Genomic DNA, 22,679 nt, shown 5'->3' with positions numbered 1-22,679 from the left:
ATCAACAGACGCTGAACGGAGAGATCCCCATCTCAGCTCCAGGAAGGCTGCCAAAGGCTGCCGGGCTTTAGACTGTGGAGGTTAAGGTGTGGGAATCTCCAGAGACGGATGCTGAAGGGGCTGGAATAGGACTGGAGAGGGGTGTGTGCTTCCTTCCCACCTGGTCTCTTTGTTTGATTGACACCAGCACTGATGCCCAAGGCACCAAAGGATGGGCAAAATATTTGGCCAGACAGACACACAAACTAGGTCCAAGGGAGAAATGGATAGATGGATGGAGGGATGGATAGATAGAGGGAGAGATAGATAAATGGTTGGAAGGATGGATGGATGGATAGATAGAGGGTGGGAGGGAGGGATAGACAGATGGATGGAGGGATAGAGGGATGGATGGATGGAGGGAGCGATAGACAGATGGAGGGATAGAGGGATGGATAGATGGATGGAGGGGGGGATGGATGAATAGATGGATGGATGACAGAGGCACAAGTTTGTTTTCATATTAATAAGCCCCTCTCCACACTGGTTAGTGGCTCCTGTATTCACTGCCCCAGCCCGCAGGGACGCCTTGTGCCTCTGGCAGGAGTCCTAGCACAAAAATCTCTCAGCTGGTGGACTCAGAGCCCAGCTGCTCCATGATGAGTTCACCAGGCATTCCTCGCTCTTTATGTGCATTTTTTTTAAGGTGGTAAATTCTTTGGCCCCAAACTTGTGGCTTCAGGGGTTCAGGCCCTGCTGCCCCACCCCTCTGCCATCTGCCTTGTTCCCCGGGTGGCTCCAAGACATAGTAACCTATAAACCTGTCAGGGAGATGGAGATTGTGGATCCTGCAGGGGCCCATGGCTAGTGACTGGCCTGCTGGGTAGGACGCCTGAGTTCAGCTGCCCAGACTAGTTTCTGCTCCTTGGGTTAGCAGGTGAGCGGTGAGCTTGGACAAGAAGGGAGCCCCTGACAGCCAGAGATGGAGAAGGCAGGAGCCACTTATACTGTAGTAGTACCCGCCAGGCGTTAGACGCTTTCCGAACGCAAGGGAGATGCAGTCCCTGCCCCAGAGTGCACTCCCTGCTCCATGGCACTGTCGCTCCCTGCTTGCATCAGGACAGAATATCAATGGGATTTATCAAAAGATCCTTCCAGATTGTTATCTGGGGAGAATAGACACCACAGAGCAGGAATGTATATGCAGGCGGCACAAGCAGATTCTATACCCCGCAGCCACCTGAGAGCCCCCAGCTCCTTGCACGTCTGCTGACAGCAGGGAAGAAAGTAGGCACAGAAATTACAAACTGATCTATAAAAAGACAGCTTGAGTGCTAGACATCAAAGCCCACCCAGTCTGGGATTGGCTGAGACTTCTCCTTCCAGTCCTGGGACCAGTGGAGTCCTCCAGGGTTTATGGGTAGCCCACAAACACCCAGACACCTGATCTCAGTGACTTTCCAGGGTAAGGACAACCACCTGACCTAGGAATCTGCTGATGCCTGTAAATGAGCAAGACAGGGCCCTGTGTGTGGAGAGGCCTGAAGAGAAAGGCGCTGACCAAGAAGGGTGACTAGGAATGTCACGATCCCAAAGTGCTTTATAAACACACACCCCTGCCTGCCTGCCCACTTATCTATCACCCCCATTTTACAGATGGGGAAACTGAGGCAGGGGAAGGGGAAGAGTCTGGTTTCCAATAGAGTGAATGGGAGCTGAGGGTGCTCAGCACCTAGGGACATTTTCAAAACTGCCCCCTGCTTTTAGGGGCCTCACACTGTGGGGCGCCCAACTCGAGACACCTTGGGTCTGTGGAAGCAGGACATGATGGACAGGTAAATGGCCCCTAAGAGGAGGGCTGCTGCAAACTGAGATCCACAGCTCTGAAAGTCTGAAGCTTAAGGACACTGGAGCTGAGGGAAACACAGGGAACCAGGGAGGCTGGATCAATCAGTTATTTACGTGTGAAGACCCAAAAACAGCAGGCAGCAAGAGGGCATCTGAGGGTGTTTGTACAGGTTGACAGCAGCGTGCAGGACAGGGTGTGTGTGTACAGGCCAACGATGGACTGTATGGAAGGGTGTGTATGTGCAGGCCAGTGGAGGGGTGTGCAGGACAGCGTGTGTGTCCTGGCTGGCAGTGGCCAGGGAGCATGTGTCTGTACAGGCAAGCAGCAAGGTGTATGGGATGGTGCATGTGTGTACAGGCACACAGTGAGAAGTATGGAAAGGGTGTGTGTGCAGATGCCTGCAGGTTGGTGGGGCATGGGAGGGGCAATGCAAGTGTGTGCATACAGCCTAGCGACGGGGCGGGTGTGTGTATACAGACAGGCAGTAGGGTTATGGGCTGTGTGTGTAGACGGCTCTCTCCCTAGATCTCTCCTGCCTTACCGGGCTCGCTGTAATGCAGCAGCTGCCCCAGGTGAGGCTACGCCCTGACAAGGGGTGCAAACCCAAAGATTGTGCTGCGAGTGGTCGCCCCAGGGGCGAGCATGTAATGTTGCAGGAGGTGGGATATTAATCCCTCACATGGGAGCTGGAGTATCAGTCGCCTGCCATGGAAATGTACCATTTCCAGAGCAGCATTAGCTCAGCTGACAGGGCATTCTATCTCAGAGACTGCAGCGCCCAGCACGCTCCCAGGCCCAGGCCTGCTGAGTGCCTGCCAGTGCCAGACCGGACAGAGGAGGAGGGCAGCCTGATTCTCCCCTCACTCCCCCCAGCTTTACATTGATCTAGCGTCTCTGAAGTCGATGGGGCAGCCCCCGGTCGAGGCTGGCGTGAGAGGGGAATGAGGCCCCGTGTTGTCTCCAGAGCAGGTTTTACTAAGCACTGGAGGCTGAGTGACATGTAGGGGGCGACGTGCGCCCTGCAGCAAGAGGTGGGGGTTCAAATTCCAAAGAGCCAGCTGCACTCCCCAAAGGAGCAGAGCCGGGGAGAGCCATGTATAGCTCCATGGATGGAAGGGCTGGGTGCCCGGATCTCAGGCGATGAAGCAAAGCACTACGAAGGCAGAGCTGGGAATTAGACATGCAAAGCGTTGCAGAGGAAGGAGCAGCCCACCTTTCTGTGGCTGGGGGGGGTGCGGGTGCAGCAGGGGAGATAATTCTCCCCACTTGCCTGCTCCATCCTTCCAGTCCTCCTCCAGCAGCAGTCAATCTCGGATGGTGCAGAGGAAGGTGACCTTGCCCACAATGCACCTGGCCAGTTGACACAACTTCCCCCACCCAGACACTGGTATCATGGCCTTGCGCGTGGTATGAGCACACGGAGGCAGCAGACGAGGCTGTCAGCGAGTTGTGTGCTGTAACAATGGTGGCCCTGACCTGGTGCTCTGCATGAGGCTGGCGGGGAAGGCTGCCCACTGCCTCTGCCTCCTCCCTCCCACGCACAGAAGAGGGGGAGAGATGAGAAGGAAGCATAAAGGGCCGATGCCTCATCGCCTCATCCCACATGCCCCCTGCCCAGTGCCCCCTGCACCCACCCCCCTTCAGAGCAGTAGCCAATGTGGTCAGGTTGCCTTGGTCCTGTTTTAGTGCTGCTGAGTTGAATAGGCAGCAGGGAACGAGAGGAGAGTCGCTGACACCCTCTCCTGAGCTGCAGTTACACTGAGCTGTTCTGAACCAGCAGCTGCTTTAAGCCCTGCGCTGTGAGCCTGCACCGAGGTGCTGGAAGTGTTCTGTCCCCAGTACACACCGGCACATTCTACCTGGTGTGCAGAGCAGAGCCCTCCCCATGACTGACTGATCCCAGACTGGCCCCTGGAGCTCTCACACGATGACCCATCGCTTCGGTGGGCGCTGGCTCTGCTGCCCCCACTCTGCTCTCTATTCCCTTCCCCATTTCCCACCCCTTAGGGAGAGAGAATGGGAGCCTCGTTGGAGAGAGTTCTCCCTTTGCTCCATCATGTATGGCATTTCCAGTCTCTGCAGAGCTTCCTCCTCCTCCTCCTTTTCCTGCAGGCCAAGGTGCTGTTCGCACTGCCTCCTCCTCCTCTGCTGCTGCTCCATCTGTGCTCAGCCCAGAGAACGCAGTGTCCTCATCCCCCAGCTCCCCTCCTGTTGCCAGGAGATCAGGGAAATGCACAGCCACCTCTGGGATGCACCCTCAGGGTGCACAGCTCCTGAAGAGCTGCCGTGGCTAGAAGAGGGGTAGAATGCACCACGGCCCGTCTTCTCTCCTCCGTCCAGCAGGCACTGAAGACTGGTTTAGGGAGACAGCTCAAGCTTTCAACATGGTGCCAGGGAGACCAGGGAGGCTTTGGTCTCCAGGGGAGAGAAAAGTGGAGGGCTGGCTATCGACTACTCCACTCCATCAGCACTACCTTAATGAAATGCACCCAGGGGAGCCCTGGCACGGGCCATTCTCTGCAGACGCGGGAGTCCTTTTCTAGATGCTTTTGTAGATGTGACAGGGATTGGAACTGTGAAGGCCGGTTGGCTCAGTGCCCGATGCCTCCCATGGGGATTTGCATTCAGGGCCCTTCCTGATGGTGGCTAGCGCTCTGTGGAAAGTGATGGGCTCTGCCCCTGTTGCCAGAGGACAATGGGGTGGTGACCATTTTCCTTAGCAGCCCCACCCCAGCTGCCAAAGTTACCTGGTGAGATGTAATGTTCAGGGCAGGATTGGTCAGCTCCGTTTTATCCTGCGATTTTTCCCTTGCCAAACGGGCTGCTTCTTTCACCTCCTGGAACTTCTCTGCAAACTAGGAGGGGCAGGGGGGAGATGGGGAGAGGGTCACTCTACTGTCTTACAGAAACGTCCGAAAAGCGAGAACTGTCGTTAGGGTTTACTTCCCTCTTCCTGTCGCTATTTCTCCCTCTCTCTGCCTCTTTCCAGGGATCTGGCATGTTTTTTGCTTCCTCCCCAACCTAGCGGTAATGTCCAGAGAACGGCCCCACCCCATCCCAGACCAGGACCCAGAGTCCACACTGGCTTTTCCATTGAGCTCAGTGCCTGCTGGGCTGGGGTGTGTGGAGTTGAGTCCTTGCTGTGAGGGTGCCCATGCCGTACATATGTGTTCAGTAAAGTTGTCAGAAGTGGCTAAGTGCAATCTGTAGACATTTCTGAGTGTGCTTTGATCCTGCCAGCGCCCAGCGGGATGGCCAAGCTCAGGGGTGCTGAAACAATGTGTATAGTGGGGGTGCTGAGAGCCATGGACCCAAACTGTAAACCCTGTATATGATGGGAACCACTTCAAGCCAGGGGATGATGCAGCACCCACCACACCCCTCGTTCCAGCCTCTATGGCCAAGTTGCATGAATACAGACCGGGGCCTGAGAAGGGCTGTACAGGAGTCACTACTATTGTCACTTGAGCTAGACAGATCAAAGCTAGCTCAGGTGTGTCTACACGTGCTGCAGTTGCCCCTCTGACTGCAGTGTAGACAGACCCTTACACACTCAGGTAGGTCCTCAAGGGTACTGAAATCAGTGAAAGTTAGGAGCTTAAATACCTGTGAGGATCTGGGTTCTAGCAGCCTATGTCACTTTTTAAAATGTCACTTCCGGCACATGTGAAAATGTGACTCTGACATTCATTCTGTCTCTCAGAACATTTTAGGGCTTCCCAGCTCCACACCCCACCAGATCAGACTGTACCTGATTCTGTTCCCAGACCCTTCCTCCTCAGAGCATGGACACCTGATCGGATACTTCCTTTGGCATTCCTGGTGGATTAGATTATGTAGCGATTCCCCCCAGCTCCCACCCATTGCTTGGGTGGGTCAGCCTGCCATCAGGCCCTGCAACGTTACCTGGGAGAGGTGCTGCTCCGAGGCAAAGCCCAGCCCGTATACTGTGTTGGCTCGGCTGTCCGCCCATTGTCCAAACTTCTGGGAGGTTTTTGTGAAGGTCATGTTGGGGGTGATGGTGCTGTTGATGATGGCCTGTGGGGGAAAGGAATGGGGACTCTCAGTCAAAGTGGAATTGCTGTACTCTGCAAGATGGACTGTATTCTCCAAAGCTCTACAGCGTGGGATGGCTCTGGGAATTCCCTCACATTTATCATTCACCCATCATGGTGCTATACAGGAGCCTTTTACCTCTAGGACACCAGCCCAAGTCACCAGTGAGCAAAAGTCTTTCCAGTCGGACAGGCCATGTGACATGAATGGGTCCTGTGTCTAGGGCATGCCACAAAACCTGCCCCACAACTGGCATCATCAGAGAGGCCAAAAGGGTCAGAAGGACCAGAGCAGCCCTCAGAGGCCAAGAGGGGTCCCCCCAGCCACAAGGCCAGGCTCACCGGTGGGAGGAAGTGAGTCCCTGTGCTGGGCATGCTCTGTGCATAGGGCTATCAGTCCCAGCGCTGTCTTTCTACCAGCACTAAATTCACCTTGGATATTAACTACATCAGCGTGAAGAAACTGGCTGTAACACTTTCCATGCCCAGTTGTGGAGATGCTGGAGCACTCCATTCTGAGGGCTGCCCAGCATGGTGTCTGAGGGAAGCAGGAAGCACTCAGCGATCACAGCCCGAGAGATGCTTGCTGACAAGCTGCGTGGGGCCCTCACCTTGGTGCCGCCCACGCTGATGATCCGGTACACATTGCGCGTGGCATCGTAGAAGTAAGAGACAGTCAGGGCGTGTTTGCTGGCAGGGATCCAGTTCCGCTTCGTGGCCGGGTCGATCTGAAAAACGTGGGCCCGAGTGCTGAAGATCGGCTGCTCCCTGGAACAAAATGAACAGAACTGTTAAGGCAGCCGGGGGTGCTGAGCGCAGTCTGGGAAGCGAGCCGGCTTCCTGGCATCTGCATCGCACTCTGCAAAGCACACAGCATTTCTGCTAGTTCTCTCCTCTCCAGGGACACGAGGTGCTGAGCACCCCCAGCTCCCGCTGAGCCAGCACCTCTGGGGAGCACACCATGAATGAGCACCCTCCAGCCAAGTGTGGCTCAGCCGAAGGAGAGGCGACTCTTCGCCCCCAGGCTTGGAAAGGCTCTAGCATCCCCCACTCACCCCGGTCACCCTTTATTCCTACGGGCTCCCACTCCAGGCTTCTCCCTCTTTGGGATTCTTTGTACTTCTCCAGAGCAAGAGGGCCTGAGACACAGACATTCCCTGATGCTCTTAGCTGATGCCAGTGAGAAGAAAACTAAAGGCCCTGTAGCCCTTTTTGCCACCTCCTCCACCCCTTCCGTCAGCCATGGCAGCCAGCAGCACGTACACTGCAGAGCCCACCCCAGCTAAGTTTACTAGGGCTCTGCCCTGCCACCCCTGGCCTCTCCCCACTCTCCAGCTAGTCACAAGATCAGATGTCACGTCCGCAATAACACAGGGCAGGCCTCAGCGTCAGTGTGTCACATATGCAGGCATAGGACCCCAGGCTCTCGCATGCTGGAGCCCCTGCAGCGTAATCTGCGGGGGGAGTTACGCTAAGCTGGGGGGGCACATTATTTGGAGCCTGATTTGAATGTAGTACACCTAGCACCATAGCAGCTAGTTCGTGGTGAGTCCCTGCCGCTGCACCAACTCTCCTTCCTGTAGGGTCTGGGACTTGGTGCTCCTGAACAGAGTGTGGGGTGGAGACTGGGTTGGGGATTTGAGCACAGAAAATGTCTCCCCTTCAGCATGTCTCTTCCTCCCAAGGCTTATGCGCGGGACGCACACCCTGCAGCAAAGGTCACATCATGGGATTAAAGGCAGGTCACGTAAGAATGAATGAAAGGAAACACTTTACCACAGCCAGAGCATGGAATCAGCTGCTGCAGAAGGCTGGCGAGCCACAAGCCGGGGCTGGATTTTATGACCAGTAATATACAAGCTAAACCCAGCTCTCAGGCTTCAGGACATGACTTGAGCACAGCAGGAAGGCACTTGTCTCTGTGACACAATAGGCCAGGTGCATTAGGGCTCGAGGTCTTTTTCGGAATTCCTTTAAAACCTCAGGCACTGGCCATTGCAGACAGGAGCTGAGCGGGTGAACTTGAATTCGAGCTGATACATCCTAGACTCCAAGGCATGAAAACAGCTGGTGCGGCCCAGATATGACCCCTGTAACCCAGAAAATTACTTTCCTGCCCCCACTCGAGGCCTCCCTGTTGCAGTGAGCCAACCTACCCTTCCATCCAGAAAGGGCCAAGCCCACTACTGTAGCCAAGGCTTGAGAGGCTGTACGCTGTACTCCCCAGTTGCGGCTCTTTTCTCATTGCCCAACCCTGGACTCAGATCACATGCACAGCTGCACATGATGCTGACCCTGGGATCCCAGCCTGCTCCTTCTAAAGGGAGCTTTGGGATTTCCCTCTGGTCAGTTCGCCCAGCCTGCCCCGGGATGTATTTTCCTAATGAGTCTCCAAGTCCCTGGTCTCCTCTTAACACATGCTGCATCTTATACACAGCTCATGTGTGGGGGTGGCGAGCCTAAGTCCTACCTTACCTCTTTGAGGCACAATTTCCAGCGGGTGGGAAACTAACACTCCTATCCATTGATCCCAGACCCCAGGGCAAGGGGCAGACAGAGATAAAGGCAGTTTGTTACCTAGTTGTTGACATTGGTTAGTAACGGCTGGACAGACTATTAGATAGTGAAGTTAGTATGCATCAGTCTTCCAGCAGCTTCCTAGATCTTGGTTTGGTCTCCTCAGTGATTCATTTCCTGGCAATGGAAAAGTCAGCCATTATTTGTCACACACAGCACAGAGCACCCATAGTCGGGCAGCATTTAGGAGGCTCACTTGGTCCCAGTCTCTCCAAGTCTGTAATTTGTAATGATTTCTCGTCACCAGACATGCGGTCCGGCTCACAGGGGACGCCACGTAACTCAGAGTAACCACCCCTGTGCCGGAAGCAGGAGCACAGGGGCTGCCCTGGCTTTAGCACTATGCTATTTTTATGTAGTAAAGTGCTCTGGCTCCAGAGACTCTTCCCTGTTTATTGTGGTTTCACATCCTCTAGCAATAAATGCCTGGGACAAACTGGAGTGAAAAGTTTGGATTGGTTCCACAAGTGTGTCCGTAATTTGACCGGCTCTGAAATGGTGTTTGGTCACTTTTAATGGTACTGACTGACACGAGGTACCCTTCCCCTCCTCACACCCTCAGTGAGCAGGGCCAGCTCTAGGTTTTTGCCGCCCCAAACTCCGAGAATGCAACTGCCCAAAGAAACAAAAAAAGGGTGGCCGGAATACCGCCCCTGGAATTGTGCCGCCCGAAGAACGTGCTTGGTTTGCTGGTGCCTAGAGCTGGTCCGGTCAATGAGGCTGCGATCCAAATGGAAACTCTCCCACTGACCTCAGTGGGCTTTAGATCAGGCTCAGATGCACACCAGCTGTCCCTGCACAGTGATCGCCTCCCCAGAGAGAGAACGCTGCAGTAGCTGGGTGGCCGTGAGCTAGAACTGGCTACATTCGCCTCCCCCGCCACCTAGGGTGCAACTGACATCATGGCCCTCTTCAGGGCAGAGCTCAAGTCAGCAGGCCCCAGGGCTGTGAGGAACCTGTGTCATCGCTTTCTGCAGCTTTTCAGATTGGATGGAACATGGGAGATTTCAGAGTAACAGCCGTGTTAGTCTGTATTCGCAAAAAGAACAGGAGGACTTGTGGCACCTTAGAGACTAACCAATTTATTTGAGCATAAGCTTTCGTGAGCTACAGCTCACTTCATCGGATGCATGGGAGATGTTTATTGTTGCTAATTTTTGTCAATTAGAAGCAAGAGCAAACCACCCCAGGTCACCTGCCGGGTTATCGTCTGCAGCACTTGGCACAGACAGCAAAGGAGCCAGCCCGTGAATCACCACCCTGGGGGGACCCCTTTACAGGTCAAAGGGGAGCCCATTTCCCTGGGGTGTTCAGTCCTCGGGCTTGCTACTGAGGCTGCCCCGGGGGGGGCGGAGGGGGAGGGGTCAATTACTGCTGGCTTTTAATGACTGAAAACCACCAAAATCTTTGTATTGATTGCTCCAAGATGGGCAAGACTCAAGGGACAGTCAGACTGGCTGCTGATGGTGTAATTGTGAGACAATAACCGCACAGGGCAGCACTACTTTGCCCCCTGCAGATCCCAAGGAAAGGGGAAGAAAACGGCAGGGGAACGCCATGTAAATAACAAAATGGACCAGTTCCAGTCTGCTGGCCATTTCACACCTTTTCTTTGCACAGGTACCCCAGGCAGCCTCCTCACCCAGTACACTGCTCCAGTCCTGATACTCTGCACTGGAATAGGTGCTGCCCGGGTGCCATGCTGTGGAGGGACAGTCTGGAACTTCCTGCTCATGGCTGTTGTCTGAGCTCCACTCATGTGCCAGCTGATGCCCTAAGGTCTTTCCTGAAGGTTGGAGCTACCAGACTTCATACTAACAAGGAAAGTTGTCTGTCCCTCCAGGCGACACAGGTCCAAGCCTCACCGACTCCCCAAACCAGACAGGTACCAATCACCTCCGATGTTCCCCATTTGAACAGGTGACAAATTGGCTGCTCCCGCAGCATAGCAGGGGCTGCACCTCGATGCATATTTACCTGCTGCAAGGGAGGCAATTCCTGCATCAAGGCAGCTTCCGAGGGGCTGAGGAAGCCAAACATACAGAATCCAGGAAGCTGTCTTACCACCCTGCTCCTCTCATTGAAGCTGGGAACACCAGCCTTACACTTGCATGTCCATTTGGGATGTGGCGGTTAAAGCAGTTATGTATGCCAGGGCTCCTCAGTTCTATTCCTGACTGTGTGGCCGTGGGTCCAGTCCCTACCCTTTGTGTGCCTCAGTTTCCCCATCTACAAAATGGAGGTAAAAACACTGTCCTATCTCCTAGGGAGGCTCCAGTCACTCATGCACCTTCAGGCCATCAGCTGGAAAGTGCTAATGAAGGGGAAAGGGTTGCATGCATTGCATGCTGGGATATCAGGGACACCTCACCGTCCTTCTCCCACTAGAAAACAAAACTAACTTGCACACTGCACGACAGTGGTAATATTTGGAATCTTCTCCCTCTCCAGCACTCAAACTTTCCTCCACCCCTGTTAATACGAGCCTGCTTCCTGGAATGGGGGAGCCAGTTTAATGGGCCAGGATGCCGCTTCCTACCCCTAAGTACCCAAGCTATGAATGAGTCATGATGCTTCTCTGGCATATGAACAGTGCTCTGGGAAGCAGCTGCTTGGACTTTGATTTCAAAGCTCACCCAGTTGCCTCCAGCTCTTCTAGTTCTCTATAGTTCATGCTCCCATATAGTGCAGAGCCCCAAGGCTATGGAGAGCTTCATGCTCAGTGTAGGAGAATTACAGAAATGCTTTGAACAGATACTACACTTGGTTATTACGAATCTCTCATCAGCAGCACTTCCTGGGCCGCAGGCCCCTCTCCTGGTGCTGGAGTTGTTGGGGGAGGGGGCCTTCTCTTCACCCCAGCAAATAAGAGGGTACAGAAATTCATTGTGGAGGAGTCCGGCTGGTGGATAAGACCTGCCTCTCGGGTTTTGCTTTTTTGTTTGACAAGATCACAGCAAGAGCTGAGAAACAAAAGCCTTCCCAGGATCTGAGCGACAGAACGAAGCAGGGAGAAACAAATGACAGAAAGAAAGAGAGGAAGGAAACAGGCTCTACTGGAAACTGAAAGGGAGAGAAGATAAAAGAGGAATAGGAACCGAAAACATGCCAATGAGAGACACCAGCTTTGGGGAGGACTTGGTGAAACAGCCAGTGACCGCCCAGGACCTGAGGGCAAACCCTCCACGGGCCACACAACAGTGACTTACATGGTCTCCACCTAACCCTTCCTGTAATTTTTTCTGCAACTAAGTACCACCACACTGCCTGGCACAATTCAGCACAGCTGACAATATCTGCTCAGGAGAAGCCCAGACAGGATTAGCAAAGTGGGGGCTGTGGGTCAGGAATGAGAGGCACTGGCAGGGCTATGCCTGAGAACCCAGAACTGGAATAGCTGTAGGGCGGGGGCTGCAGTTTAGGGCTGTGGGGCATGACTGCCCAGCACCTGTCTGCACTCTGCTTTCCTCTGGCCAATGCCATCGGACTCTCCTTTCCACACGCACCACAAACCATTTTAAAATAGCCTCAAAGCGCCTTGGATTGGAATTGTCAGGTTGCCTGGTCCCCCACCCCCATTTTACATGGATATACCTGGATGTCACACACATCAGTAAAAAGAAAAGGAGGACTTGTGGCACCTTAGAGACTAACCAATTTATTTGAGCATGAGCTTTCATGAGCTACAGCTCACTTCATCGGATGCATACAGCTCACAAAAGCTTATGCTCAAATAAATTGGTTAGTCTCTAAGGTGCCACAAGTCCTCCTTTTCTTTTTGCGAATACAGACTAACACGGCTGTTACTCTGAAACCTGTTATTATATACACATAAAGCATGAAACAATACCTCCTCCCACCCCACTCTCCTGCTGGTAATAGCTTATCTAAAGTGACCACTCTCCTTACAATGTGTATGATAATCAAGGTGGGCCATTTCCAACACAAATCCAGGTTTTCTCCCCCCCCCACCCCATCAGTAAATGCTAACAGTTCCTTTCAGTGTGTCTGCAGAAAAGGGCATGTGTAAATAAAGTCACAAACATCCCCTCACAGGGCTGACCCCTTGCTGATCGTTAAGAAGAGAGAAGCAAAGTGAAAAGACAAAGATCTGGCTCAGACTGAGACACAATCAGTGAGTGCCTGATGATGGCAACTGGAAAGGATCCAGGCCCCTTTGTGCTGGTTTTGGTCCCAGCCTGAGGGGGAAGGGTAGAGCTTACTTATTAAATGTCCCACCATTAGATTAAGATGGCTTGCTGTCTGATGAATGTGTTCTACCATCCTGGCAGCAGGGAATCCAACCAGCCACCCTCCTGGGCAGAACTCGGCAGTTTCAAAGGGAACAAAGAGGTGGTTCAGGGGTCAGCAACCTTTCAGAAGCGGTGTGCCGAGTCTTCATTTATTCACTCTAATTTAAGGTTTTGCGTGCCAGTCATACATTCTAATGTTTTTAGAAGGTCTCTTTCTATAAGTCTATAAAATATAACTAAACTATTGTTGTATGTAAAGTAAATAAGGTTTTTAAAACATTTAAGAAGCTTCATTTAAAATTAGATTAAAATACAGAGCCCCCCAGACCAGTGGCCAGGACCGGGCAGTGTGAGTGCCCCTGAAAATCAACCCGAGTGCTGCCTTCAGCACGCATGCCGTAGGTTACCTACCCCTGGTCTAGTTAATCTAGTGATTTCTAGTGTGCCCATCACCATGGAATCAAGGCACATGATACAAGAATTACAGCATCACAGTGCTGTCTTAAGGCTGTGTTGTTTTCGCCTCTTGCAATGAGATCCTATTTGGAGGGAGAGGCCTCCAGGAGGAAAACTCCACTCGCTGAGATTGACTATCAGGTATTTGGAGAAGACTGGCAATTCGGCAAGGAGATATGGACCCATTCACCTGAGTCAGAAGAACATAAGAATGGCCCTACTGGGTCAGACCAAAGGTCCATTTAGCCCAGTGTCCTGTCTTCCGACAGTGGCCAGTGCCAGGTGCCCCAGAGGGAATGAACAGAACAGGTAGTCATCAAGTGATCCATCCCCTGTGGCCCATCCCCAGAGTCAGTCACTGATTTGAACCTCAGCCTGGCTTGGTCGTCCCACCAAAAGGCAGTTTATGTGTAACTGTCTGCTGGCCTCATTTCTAGCTAGGTTCTTATATGCCTGCCATCACCTCAGTGTCCGAGTTCATTTCCTGACAGATTGGGGCCCACATCACAAACGCCAGAGTAGCTAATCATTGGTGTGTCACTTTTGCTGGTGGTCTCAACAGAGGAACTAAGAACTGAATGGGCCCAAGAGACTGAATTCCTTCCAGCCCCTAGAGGTGAGCCCTTCCATGTCAGGACACAGGGTATAGTTAGGGAGGCATGCCCAGATGTCTGCCATCCCAGGGACAAGGAGACAACATAGATTTCTAGGACTCCCAATCCAGCACTTTCACCAGTGCTGCATTTACTGAAGAAGGCAAAACCTGGAGAGGGTTAAAAGCCAATGCCCACCCCTCTATCCTCTAATAGACTGGCATGACTAAGCCATGGGTGAGAGCTGGGTGTCTAGTCCATCCAGGACTACGCACCCCTGTCTCCTTTGGCAGCTTCTCCTACAGGCCCATTCGGAACGGGTATCTTTTTAAATAGCCCTGACCCAGTCCATTCAGAGAATGCAACTGAAACACCCCCACAGGCTGGAGAAGGAGAGAACCCATCTCCAAGTGAGGGCCCCACAAAGAGAGGCTGCAGCTGCTCCTCCTTAGGAGACAGCACTGGAAATTGATAGGATGAACCTGATGAGCAGAGGGATCAAATCAAATCCCAGTCAGACCCCATGTGGTTTAAGCAGTGTATGCATACTCAAATCCCTATCTCCAGGGGCCCCCCATTTCCTTTCCTCCTCCCTCTACCCCGCCCCCTGTGCACACCCACAGAGAAACATCAGACATATGACCCTCCTGAGCCTGCCCCAGGAAAGTCTGCATGAATGTGCCTGTAATACACCCACTGGTACGGATCTATACAAAACACACGCATCACAGATGCAGGCCTGGCAGGCTACAACAAGGCAACATTCATGCTGTAAGCGAGAAGCCTGGCACTGCCAGTGGGGAGCTCAGCTCTTGAGCCCTTTCCTGATTCAGATCCCATCATTCATCTTCCCCGTCCCAAGGGATTGTTTGAGTAAGCATTCACACATACACACACGCCTAGCCCCACTTCCAGCATGCAGCAAGGAACCAAAGGCTATGGATGCCTTTAATCAGAGCAGCTCACAGTGGTCACTCATTAATCCTCTTTATTAGAGCTGCACAGCTGTCTTACAGGTGTGGAAACTGACGAACAGGGACTTGCCCCAGGACATAGGAGTCAGTGGCAGAGCTGGGATTAAAATTTACTCCCCTTCTAAGCACTAACAACATTTGCTAGCCCCTCTTCCCAAGATGATGATGGTGCAAAATCCTACAAAAGAAGTGTTTTCCCATAGTCAGGAATAAACCAGATCAGATAAAGAGGTAGAATTTCAAAAGCCCGTTCAGTAGCATTTATCTCTGGAGCTGAGTTTTTACAGTGCTGGAGCATCTCCAGTGCTTCTCACTGGTCACCCTCTCTCTTCTCTCTTTTTGGACACAATCCCGGCTGCCTAGCAGGGTCCTGAACCCACGGGGAAAGGATGTTTCTTCAGTCACTGCTCGGCTCTCTCAGGAGTGCAATCCACTGCAGTGCAGACAGCAGCTATCTGGGAAATTCCTGCCTGACATTTCCAAGATCTCTCTTCAACTCCTCCCGCAGCTGTGGATTCCTAACTGAGGGCATGTGTTAAAATGCAGCCTCCTGCCAAGGCTCATGGGGTGGGGTGGAGATAGGGAGGCAGGTTCTTATTGGTTGCTTTAGATCCTCTATTGCATCCAACGGGTTTCTTTGGTGGGTGGGAACAAGAGGAGGGTGCAGAGAGCGGTTTCTCCTGTCTACTACAAAGCTGCCTTTGGCTCAAGCTTTCTCCTTGCTATTTCACTCCCTTCCATCTTTCTCCCTGTCCTTTTCAGGGCTGTTGCACACTCCAGAGGAAGTTTTCCCCTTAGAGGTTCCTTCGTTCTTGGCCATCATCAAACCTAGCCCAGCAATCCTGCCCGTCAGCCTGTGGCATGCATGCTTGGTTCATTGAATTGCTTATCATGTCCTGTTCACCCGCCCAGCCCCCTGCACTGAATGAGTGGAGACCAGACATTTGTTTTAATCTTTGCACTGGTGATGGTCCTTAACAAGGCTGCTCCTTCAAGAGAAGCTGATGCTTAGTGTCCCCTGTTATAAGCTCTGAAGTATGTGCCTGGGGAGGGGTGATTCTGCCCCAGATATGATTGTTAGCTATGATTTTTAAAAAAAAGAAAAGGAGGACTTGTGGCACCTTAGAGACTAACCAATTTATTAGAGCATAAGCTTTCGTGAGCTACAGCTCACTTCCTTATGCTCTAATAAATTGGTTAGTCTCTAAGGTGCCACAAGTCCTCCTTTTCTTTTTGCGAATACAGACTAACACGGCTGCTACTCTGAAACCTATGATTTTTAAGAGGAAGATTTGTTCTGGTAGGTCTCAGAGTGAGATTTCTGCTCGGTGGCACTCCAGTGCCAGGGGCACTGGCTAGCCTGTGGAATTCAGAATCAGTCATTTTATCACTAGGGCAGCAGTTGGAAACTGCTGGTGTGAAATTTCAGTTCCCACTGAAAAGGGAGGTCCCCATATGCACCCAGTAACCGGCCCCCTCATTGGCTAGCAGCAGCAGAGATGTGGGGGATGGGCCAAGGAGAACGAGCTGCCCCTCTTGCTGTGGCATGCCAATAGATGGGATGGTGCATGCGGGAAGCTTGCCCGCACTGCCCAGGTGAGGCCTGTTTGAAGAATCCACGCTGCTGGGCTGTTGAATTACCTGCCAAGGCAGGGTGGCTTCTCCTTTCTGTTAGATGCTGATGGTGTAACATTCAGCCCAGACCTGAGCAGCACATGGGCCTCGAGCCATCCAAAGCACAACACACTTTGCGGCAGGCCCAAAAGGATCAGATCAGCAGAATTATCTGCCCAGATAAACCATACTAGTGCAGCAGTCCCCGGGCCAGGGAAGGACTGTGGGGTTGTGACTCCTGCTGCTGATTTCTAGAGTATGTTCCACCTGGGCTGCTGGGTATTTTCACAGCACAGAGAGTAGGGTCACTGCAAGAAACATGTCTTTGCATCGTGCCCTGCAGGTTGCTAGACCTGGGCTCTGCTGGCTGCCAAAGTGAGCAAGCCCAAAGGCAAAGGCCCCCAGATGAGAAAGTCATGGAGTGATTAAACTCAGGTTCAGAGAGCACCAAAGGTTTCCCAGCTGTTGTGGTAAGGTAAGAGAGAGACGGGGCTCCCAAGTTGGGCCTCAGACCTTTGCAGACGTTTGTTTGCGCCAGCCTGCAGAAGATGTCGGTATGTTCTGCACTCACTGGCGCGTCCAGGTGGACATCAGGAGCAGATCTAAGGTGGATGAGACGCAGGGGTTTAGACACCCCGTCTCCTCCCCTTTTGGATGGGCGTCGTCCCTGTTCTATGGGATTCCATTTTAAAGCCATTCCCATTGATTACTCACATTCTCATTTCATATTCTAACCGTCCTTTCCCTCCCACAGCCCTGGCTCTGTTTCCTGGGTGGAGCAACTCCTTGGGGAGCAGAAGAGGCCAGGGAAGAGAAAGCGAGTGTGAAAGGGACCGTCACCTGGCTCCATTCTGGAGTTCAGCCCACTGTCATGCTGAGTCAGCTAAGAGATTGTGCTGGATGCAGCAGGGACAGGGCCCTCACCCAGGGCTTAATTTGTCATGAAAGAGGTGTTGGGACTCAAGCAATTTTTTTACATTCATAATGGATACAGCAAGCCCAGAGGTGCCGGGCTATGAACTGCCAGGCCTAGAGACGCTGCGGCTCAGTCCTGGCGAGGCCTGCTGGTGCAAATTAAGCACTGCTCTCCCCTCTGTTAGCTCTCAGAACCAGAGGTCTCAGTGAGGGGAAAGATTCATAGACTCTAAAGTCAGAGGGTACCATCATGATCATCTAGTCTGACCTTCTGCACTTTGCGGGCCACAGACAGCAGGACTGTTCCATAGAGGGCTGGCTCCAGGCACCGGCTTTCCAAGCAGGTGCTTGAGGTGGCATTCAGAATGGGGTGGCAGTCTGGGTCCCGTGGTGGCAATTCGGTGAGAGGCCCCGCCGCTCTTCCAGGCGTGGCAGCAATTCGGCAGTAACTCTGGTGCTGTTGCGGAGGTGGCAATTTGGTGGCGACTGCTTGGGGCGGCAAAATTGGTAAAGCCGCCCCTGGTTCCATATGAAGTTTTTTCCTGGGGGAGGAGGGGATTCTGGTGTGTGTCAGACAGACTGAGCCCTGGATCTCAGAACTGCAGTTTGAGGTGAGGCTGGGGGGAGCATGTGGACTGATTCCTCCGTTCCTTCTCTCCCTCCTGCAACGTGCCCTTTTCTGTGCCTTGACTTTTCTCCCCAATGTAGTCTGAAACCCTGCTGACTTTATTGTGACATTGCTTGGGGCGGAGTAGGGGAGAGCCTACAGGATCCCCTGCACCTTTCCCCCACTCCATTCCTCCCAAGAGCAACCCATCCTTCTAGACAGGAAGAGCTGGATGTGGCTCCCCTCCAGAGCCCATCAAAGCTACTCCTGGGTTAGCCATGCGGGTGAGTGAAAAGGACAAAGACTGATAACCCAAGGTGCTCCTTCTCCCCAGGGCTCAGGTAGCTGCCTCTAAGGGCCTGACTGCCCTAGCCACTAGATCACATGTCCTTCCTGATCTGAGAATACAATCCAGGAGTCCTGACTTTCAGCCCCTGACTTTAACCGCTAGAGATACTGCCTCTTCCCTTCAGGCTCACAAGTCCTCTTAGCTGCAGTTTCCTTCCGTTCCATACGGCACACCACTGCTTTGTGGGAACACAAGGGTGAGTTGAGTGTCTGGATGGGGTGCAGAGAGGCAGGACTTGCAGCCCCACATCCCTGTGGGTGAATGGAGCGGTGCAGCCTGTCCCTCCCAAGAAGCTCCCACTGTGGAATCACTGCAGGCCGCTTCTCCCTCTGTGGAATTAACCAGGAAAGCTCCGTATGAAGAATGAAAAGTGGCTCCCTACCAGCCTGTTTGTAGATAAAAGTAGCCTGAGGAATCCTGGCTGAATATGCTCCAGTCGGATTAGCCTGGTGAACACAATGCCAAGCATGCAAGTTCAGGCACAGGGGAAGGGGACCAGGGGCACTCAAAGGCCCAGCACATTGTTAAGCATTTCTTCTACCAGAAACCTATCTCCGCTGGGGGAGCGTCCTGAGCAGTGATGACCCTCTGTTACTGGGTTCCCAGTGTACTTAGCCACCCCAGAGTGGTAACTGTGCCATCTCCCACTGTTTCTAAGGTCTCTTGGCTCCTCCTTTGCCACACACACACCAAGGGGCTTATATGCACAGCAATCCACCTCCTCCATTGGTATGGGTCCTAAGCATAGCTAAGTAATTCTTCACGTATTCCAGAAACGAGTCTCATCACAGCAGCTAGTACCAGGCATAGGTGCTGCTGACACGCCATCCCCACACAGCTCAGCTGATACACCTCAGCCCTGACCTGCAGCCCCCCAACTGGACTAGTCCTGGGCTTCCCATATAGTATTGCTAATGCATCTCCAGTCCCTATCATCTGTGAACACTCATCTGTGCTGTCTTCACTGCACAGCAGGGGTCACACACAGGGAAGCCTGAACAGCTCTGTCAATGTACCTTAGTTCTAACCTGCTCTTTTCCCAGTATTGCTCCTAAACAGCTCTGCCAGCGCTCCTGAAGCTTGACCAGCAGCCAGCATTAGGCCTTGTCTTAGCCTGTCCTGTGCTAGTTTGAAATGTGGACAAATGCCCAGTATGGGCTCAGCTAGGAGGTAACTGAATTCACTTCCCTTGTGACCCAAGTGACATTTACAACTAGCTATTTAAAGGTAAAAAGGCAATGCTTTAAAACCTACAGTACACCAGAGATATGGTAGAGTTCAGGAATGAATTATCCATGAAAGCTACACCATGGATATTACTGGAACAAGGGTTATAGGGAAACCTGACAAGCGTCAATGGGGGGTAAGGACCGACTCCTTGCTTAAAATATAAATCAACTAAAACCAACTGGTGGAAAATCATTTCAAAGGTAACACTTTCCTAATCTTTTGGGAATCCAGGGGACTAAACCTGCTGCTGGCTATTCAATCTTTCCATGTAATCTATGCACAACACAAAGACCTTTCCGCTCAGAAATTCTCTGTGACTGAAGATGGGGGTTGGGTGGAAATGTCATCTCCACGTTAACTATAATGTTGCTGCCTTGACACTATCATTAGAGCGAAATCTAAGAACACTGTCACAGTGATCACAGTCCCAACATTTTGCATGAGAAGTGGCAACCTTCTAACGAAATTGTACAGTCATTGGGTGTAGCCATGACAGTTCCAAGAGGAGGGATTCATCCCATGGTCCTGGAAAATAAGATGCCAGTCCTAACCTATCCACCTGCTACACCCTTCCTGGCAATTCCAAGGCTGGGGGTTTTGGAGTCACAGTATGGATTGCAGAGATGGTACAGGAAAGCAGGGGACAGTTTCTGATCTAAGTTGGCCCAGTGTAAACCCCACTGACTTAAATGGATTTACTCTAGATTCACACTGAGACTCTGAGATCAGAATTCATGTCTGTGTCCCTTCTGCCACCTGAATCTGTTTCACCCTGTTCAATCTTTTTACCCAGGCTGCCCAAGAGGGAAATCAAAAACTCAGCAAAAGAAACACAAGCCATTAAAATGTTACTTATTTCTCCTCTAATGTCAAACTGAAAGGCTTGGAGAGATTGAGCAGGCAGGGGCTTCCTCCAGCCCCAGCATGCTTCTAAGTGGCCCAGAAGTGTTCATTACACAAGAAACTTACTCAGAGCAGCATGTCAGATCCTTAAAATGACACAGTGCATAAACCAAATACCAGGCTAAACTCCCATTTCCATGCCAATGCCTGGTAGCCACTTAGAGTATATTTCACCCCTGAAAGAATGTAGGGGTTATGACCAGAGATTTTCAGGCAAATCATTTACCCATTTACAAATGTAAGGAGAGTCCATTTTACTGAACACCAAGGTCACAACAGAAAATAAAATTAGAAATCTCTAACTTCTGGGAAGGGCTCCAAAGGCAGGAGGTGCTTTACTTCACCCCAAAGGGTCATTCTGAATTTTACACAAGATATGAATCCCACTGGAGCCTTTCACCCACACCTTGGGTCACAAAGTAAATTACAAATCTCTGCAACTATCTACTTCCTGAACCCCTAAAGGTTAGGGGACTTTTTTATATTTAAACTTGAATTTCTTTACTGCAACTGGAAATCCTGATCCCTTCAACTCTGCTACATCAAAACCACATCAGGTTCTTTCAATTATTAATGCAATAAACAACACGCGAATAATAACCAAACTGCTAATCTCACCCCATCTCCACGTCAGTGTCAGTTTCTTTCTCCTCGTCCCTTCTTTGATTGCCTTAAGATTCACTCCACGTTTTTATTTATATTTTCCTTCCTCTTTCTCTCTCTCTTTTTCTCCGGATCCGGATGCTCTTTAAATTTCCTCCGGAATTTCACTCTGAAATCCGCTAGTTTTGTTGTTTGTTCAAAAATGACCTATAATCCCAAAGCATGCGTGGGAGGGGCAAGGGGGGAGAGCTAGGGCAACCTTCCCGGTTGGGGGTTCTCCCCACCAAGAGCTGCAGCCCAGAGGATCCTGGAGAGAACTTTGGAGCACACTTTGCTACAGAAATGTTGCAGTCTCCGGCAGGCAGTTTCCTCCTCGCTCTTGCTCACAGGATCCCTTTTCCCATTCAGTATGGGCAGCAGCCACAAGATTATTTGCTCCTTTTGCAAGCCCTTTGCAACAATGCAGTCTGCTCCCTGTTATTCCAGTGATTGAGATGCCCTGGAAGTTTTTTCCACAGCCCAAAAAGTAAAGCTGCCTCCACAGTTTGTTCCTCTTGGTCGCGATTTCTTTGTTCTCTCTCTCATTTTTTTTTATCAGCTTCCTTCCTCTGCCAACTGCCCCATCTCGGTCACATTTCTCTTTTCTTTCTCCTCACTTTATTTCCAATGGGTTCCATCTGGCTCAGAGGCACCATCTGCTGGGCACAGCTGCACTCTGCATCCACTGCAACACCAAGCTGCTAGATACCACCCCGCGCAAAGATGTCCCAACCCCACTTCCTACCTCCTCCATTCCTGGACTTTCTTATGCTGTCATCTAATATATAAAGGCTCTGGGTCTGTCTAGATTAGGATCAAAGCTGCTTGATCAGCTAGTCCATGTTAAAATGCAATTTACCCTTTCTACACTAACATTTTAAAACAGGGGTTGGCACCATCATGTTGTGCGATGGACACTTGACAAAATTACCAGACGTAGTGACGGACATTGGTGGGGGGTTATGTCATTCAATTTTTTGAAAAATTACCACAGACCTCAAAATTTTTACCACGAACACATTGCTGACCCCTGTTTTAAAACATGTTGGTTAACATTTAAAAAACCAAACCCCACATCTTTTATCTAAATCTAGCCAGAACCTTTCAGAAAGACAGAGCCTGATCCCTCTATTGCCCTGTTCCTTGCGCCTTTATCTATAGCTGTGCAGAGCGAGTGTGAAACACTAACATTTTTGATCTGCTCACATTTTACATCCACTTTGCACAGGTGAAAATAGCTGAACTAGGTTTGAAGCAGTGGAGAATGAGGCCCCTAGAGAAGATGTATGAATAAAGGGAAGGTTGGATGGATAAACACACCAGAATCTAGAGATGGGGACAGACACACAAACAGAAGCACTAGGATCTAGGGATGGAAATAGATTAGACAATATTAAAGAAAATATATCTTCATGCATATAGCTGGTAGCTTAGCAGTTGCAGTAGATATACTTATTATGATAATACTCAAGTTCCCAATCAGAACTGGAGCCCCATTGTGCTGGGTGCTGTTCAGACACAATGGGCCAGACCCTTCCCCCACTGACTTCCCCAGCATTACACCAGGGATGAACTTAGCCCTACGTAGTTGGATGACCTGCACCACGTGCAATCATTTGTGCCAGTGCAGAATGCAAAGTGCTACCAGATCAGAAGAGCAGCATTTTACATTCCCTTTGCTCA

General features: G+C 51.5%; 1 protein-coding gene across 1 annotated transcript in view; it reads right to left on the bottom strand.

The window, feature by feature from the left end:
- Positions 1 to 22,679, bottom strand: part of HOMER3 (homer scaffold protein 3) — a 67,349-nt gene that overhangs the window by 17,379 nt on the left and 27,291 nt on the right. Inside the window, 3 exon segments of the mRNA XM_084614813.1 lie at positions 4,576 to 4,683; positions 5,735 to 5,866; positions 6,495 to 6,671. Of these exon segments, the coding sequence (XP_084470939.1) occupies positions 4,576 to 4,683; positions 5,735 to 5,866; positions 6,495 to 6,671 (417 nt within the window).

This window comes from Lepidochelys olivacea (genome assembly GCF_965140295.1).
Source record: "Lepidochelys olivacea isolate rLepOli2 genome assembly, chromosome: 25".
Lineage (NCBI taxonomy): Eukaryota > Metazoa > Chordata > Testudines > Cheloniidae > Lepidochelys > Lepidochelys olivacea.
This window is presented reverse-complemented; position numbering and strand designations above follow the sequence as displayed.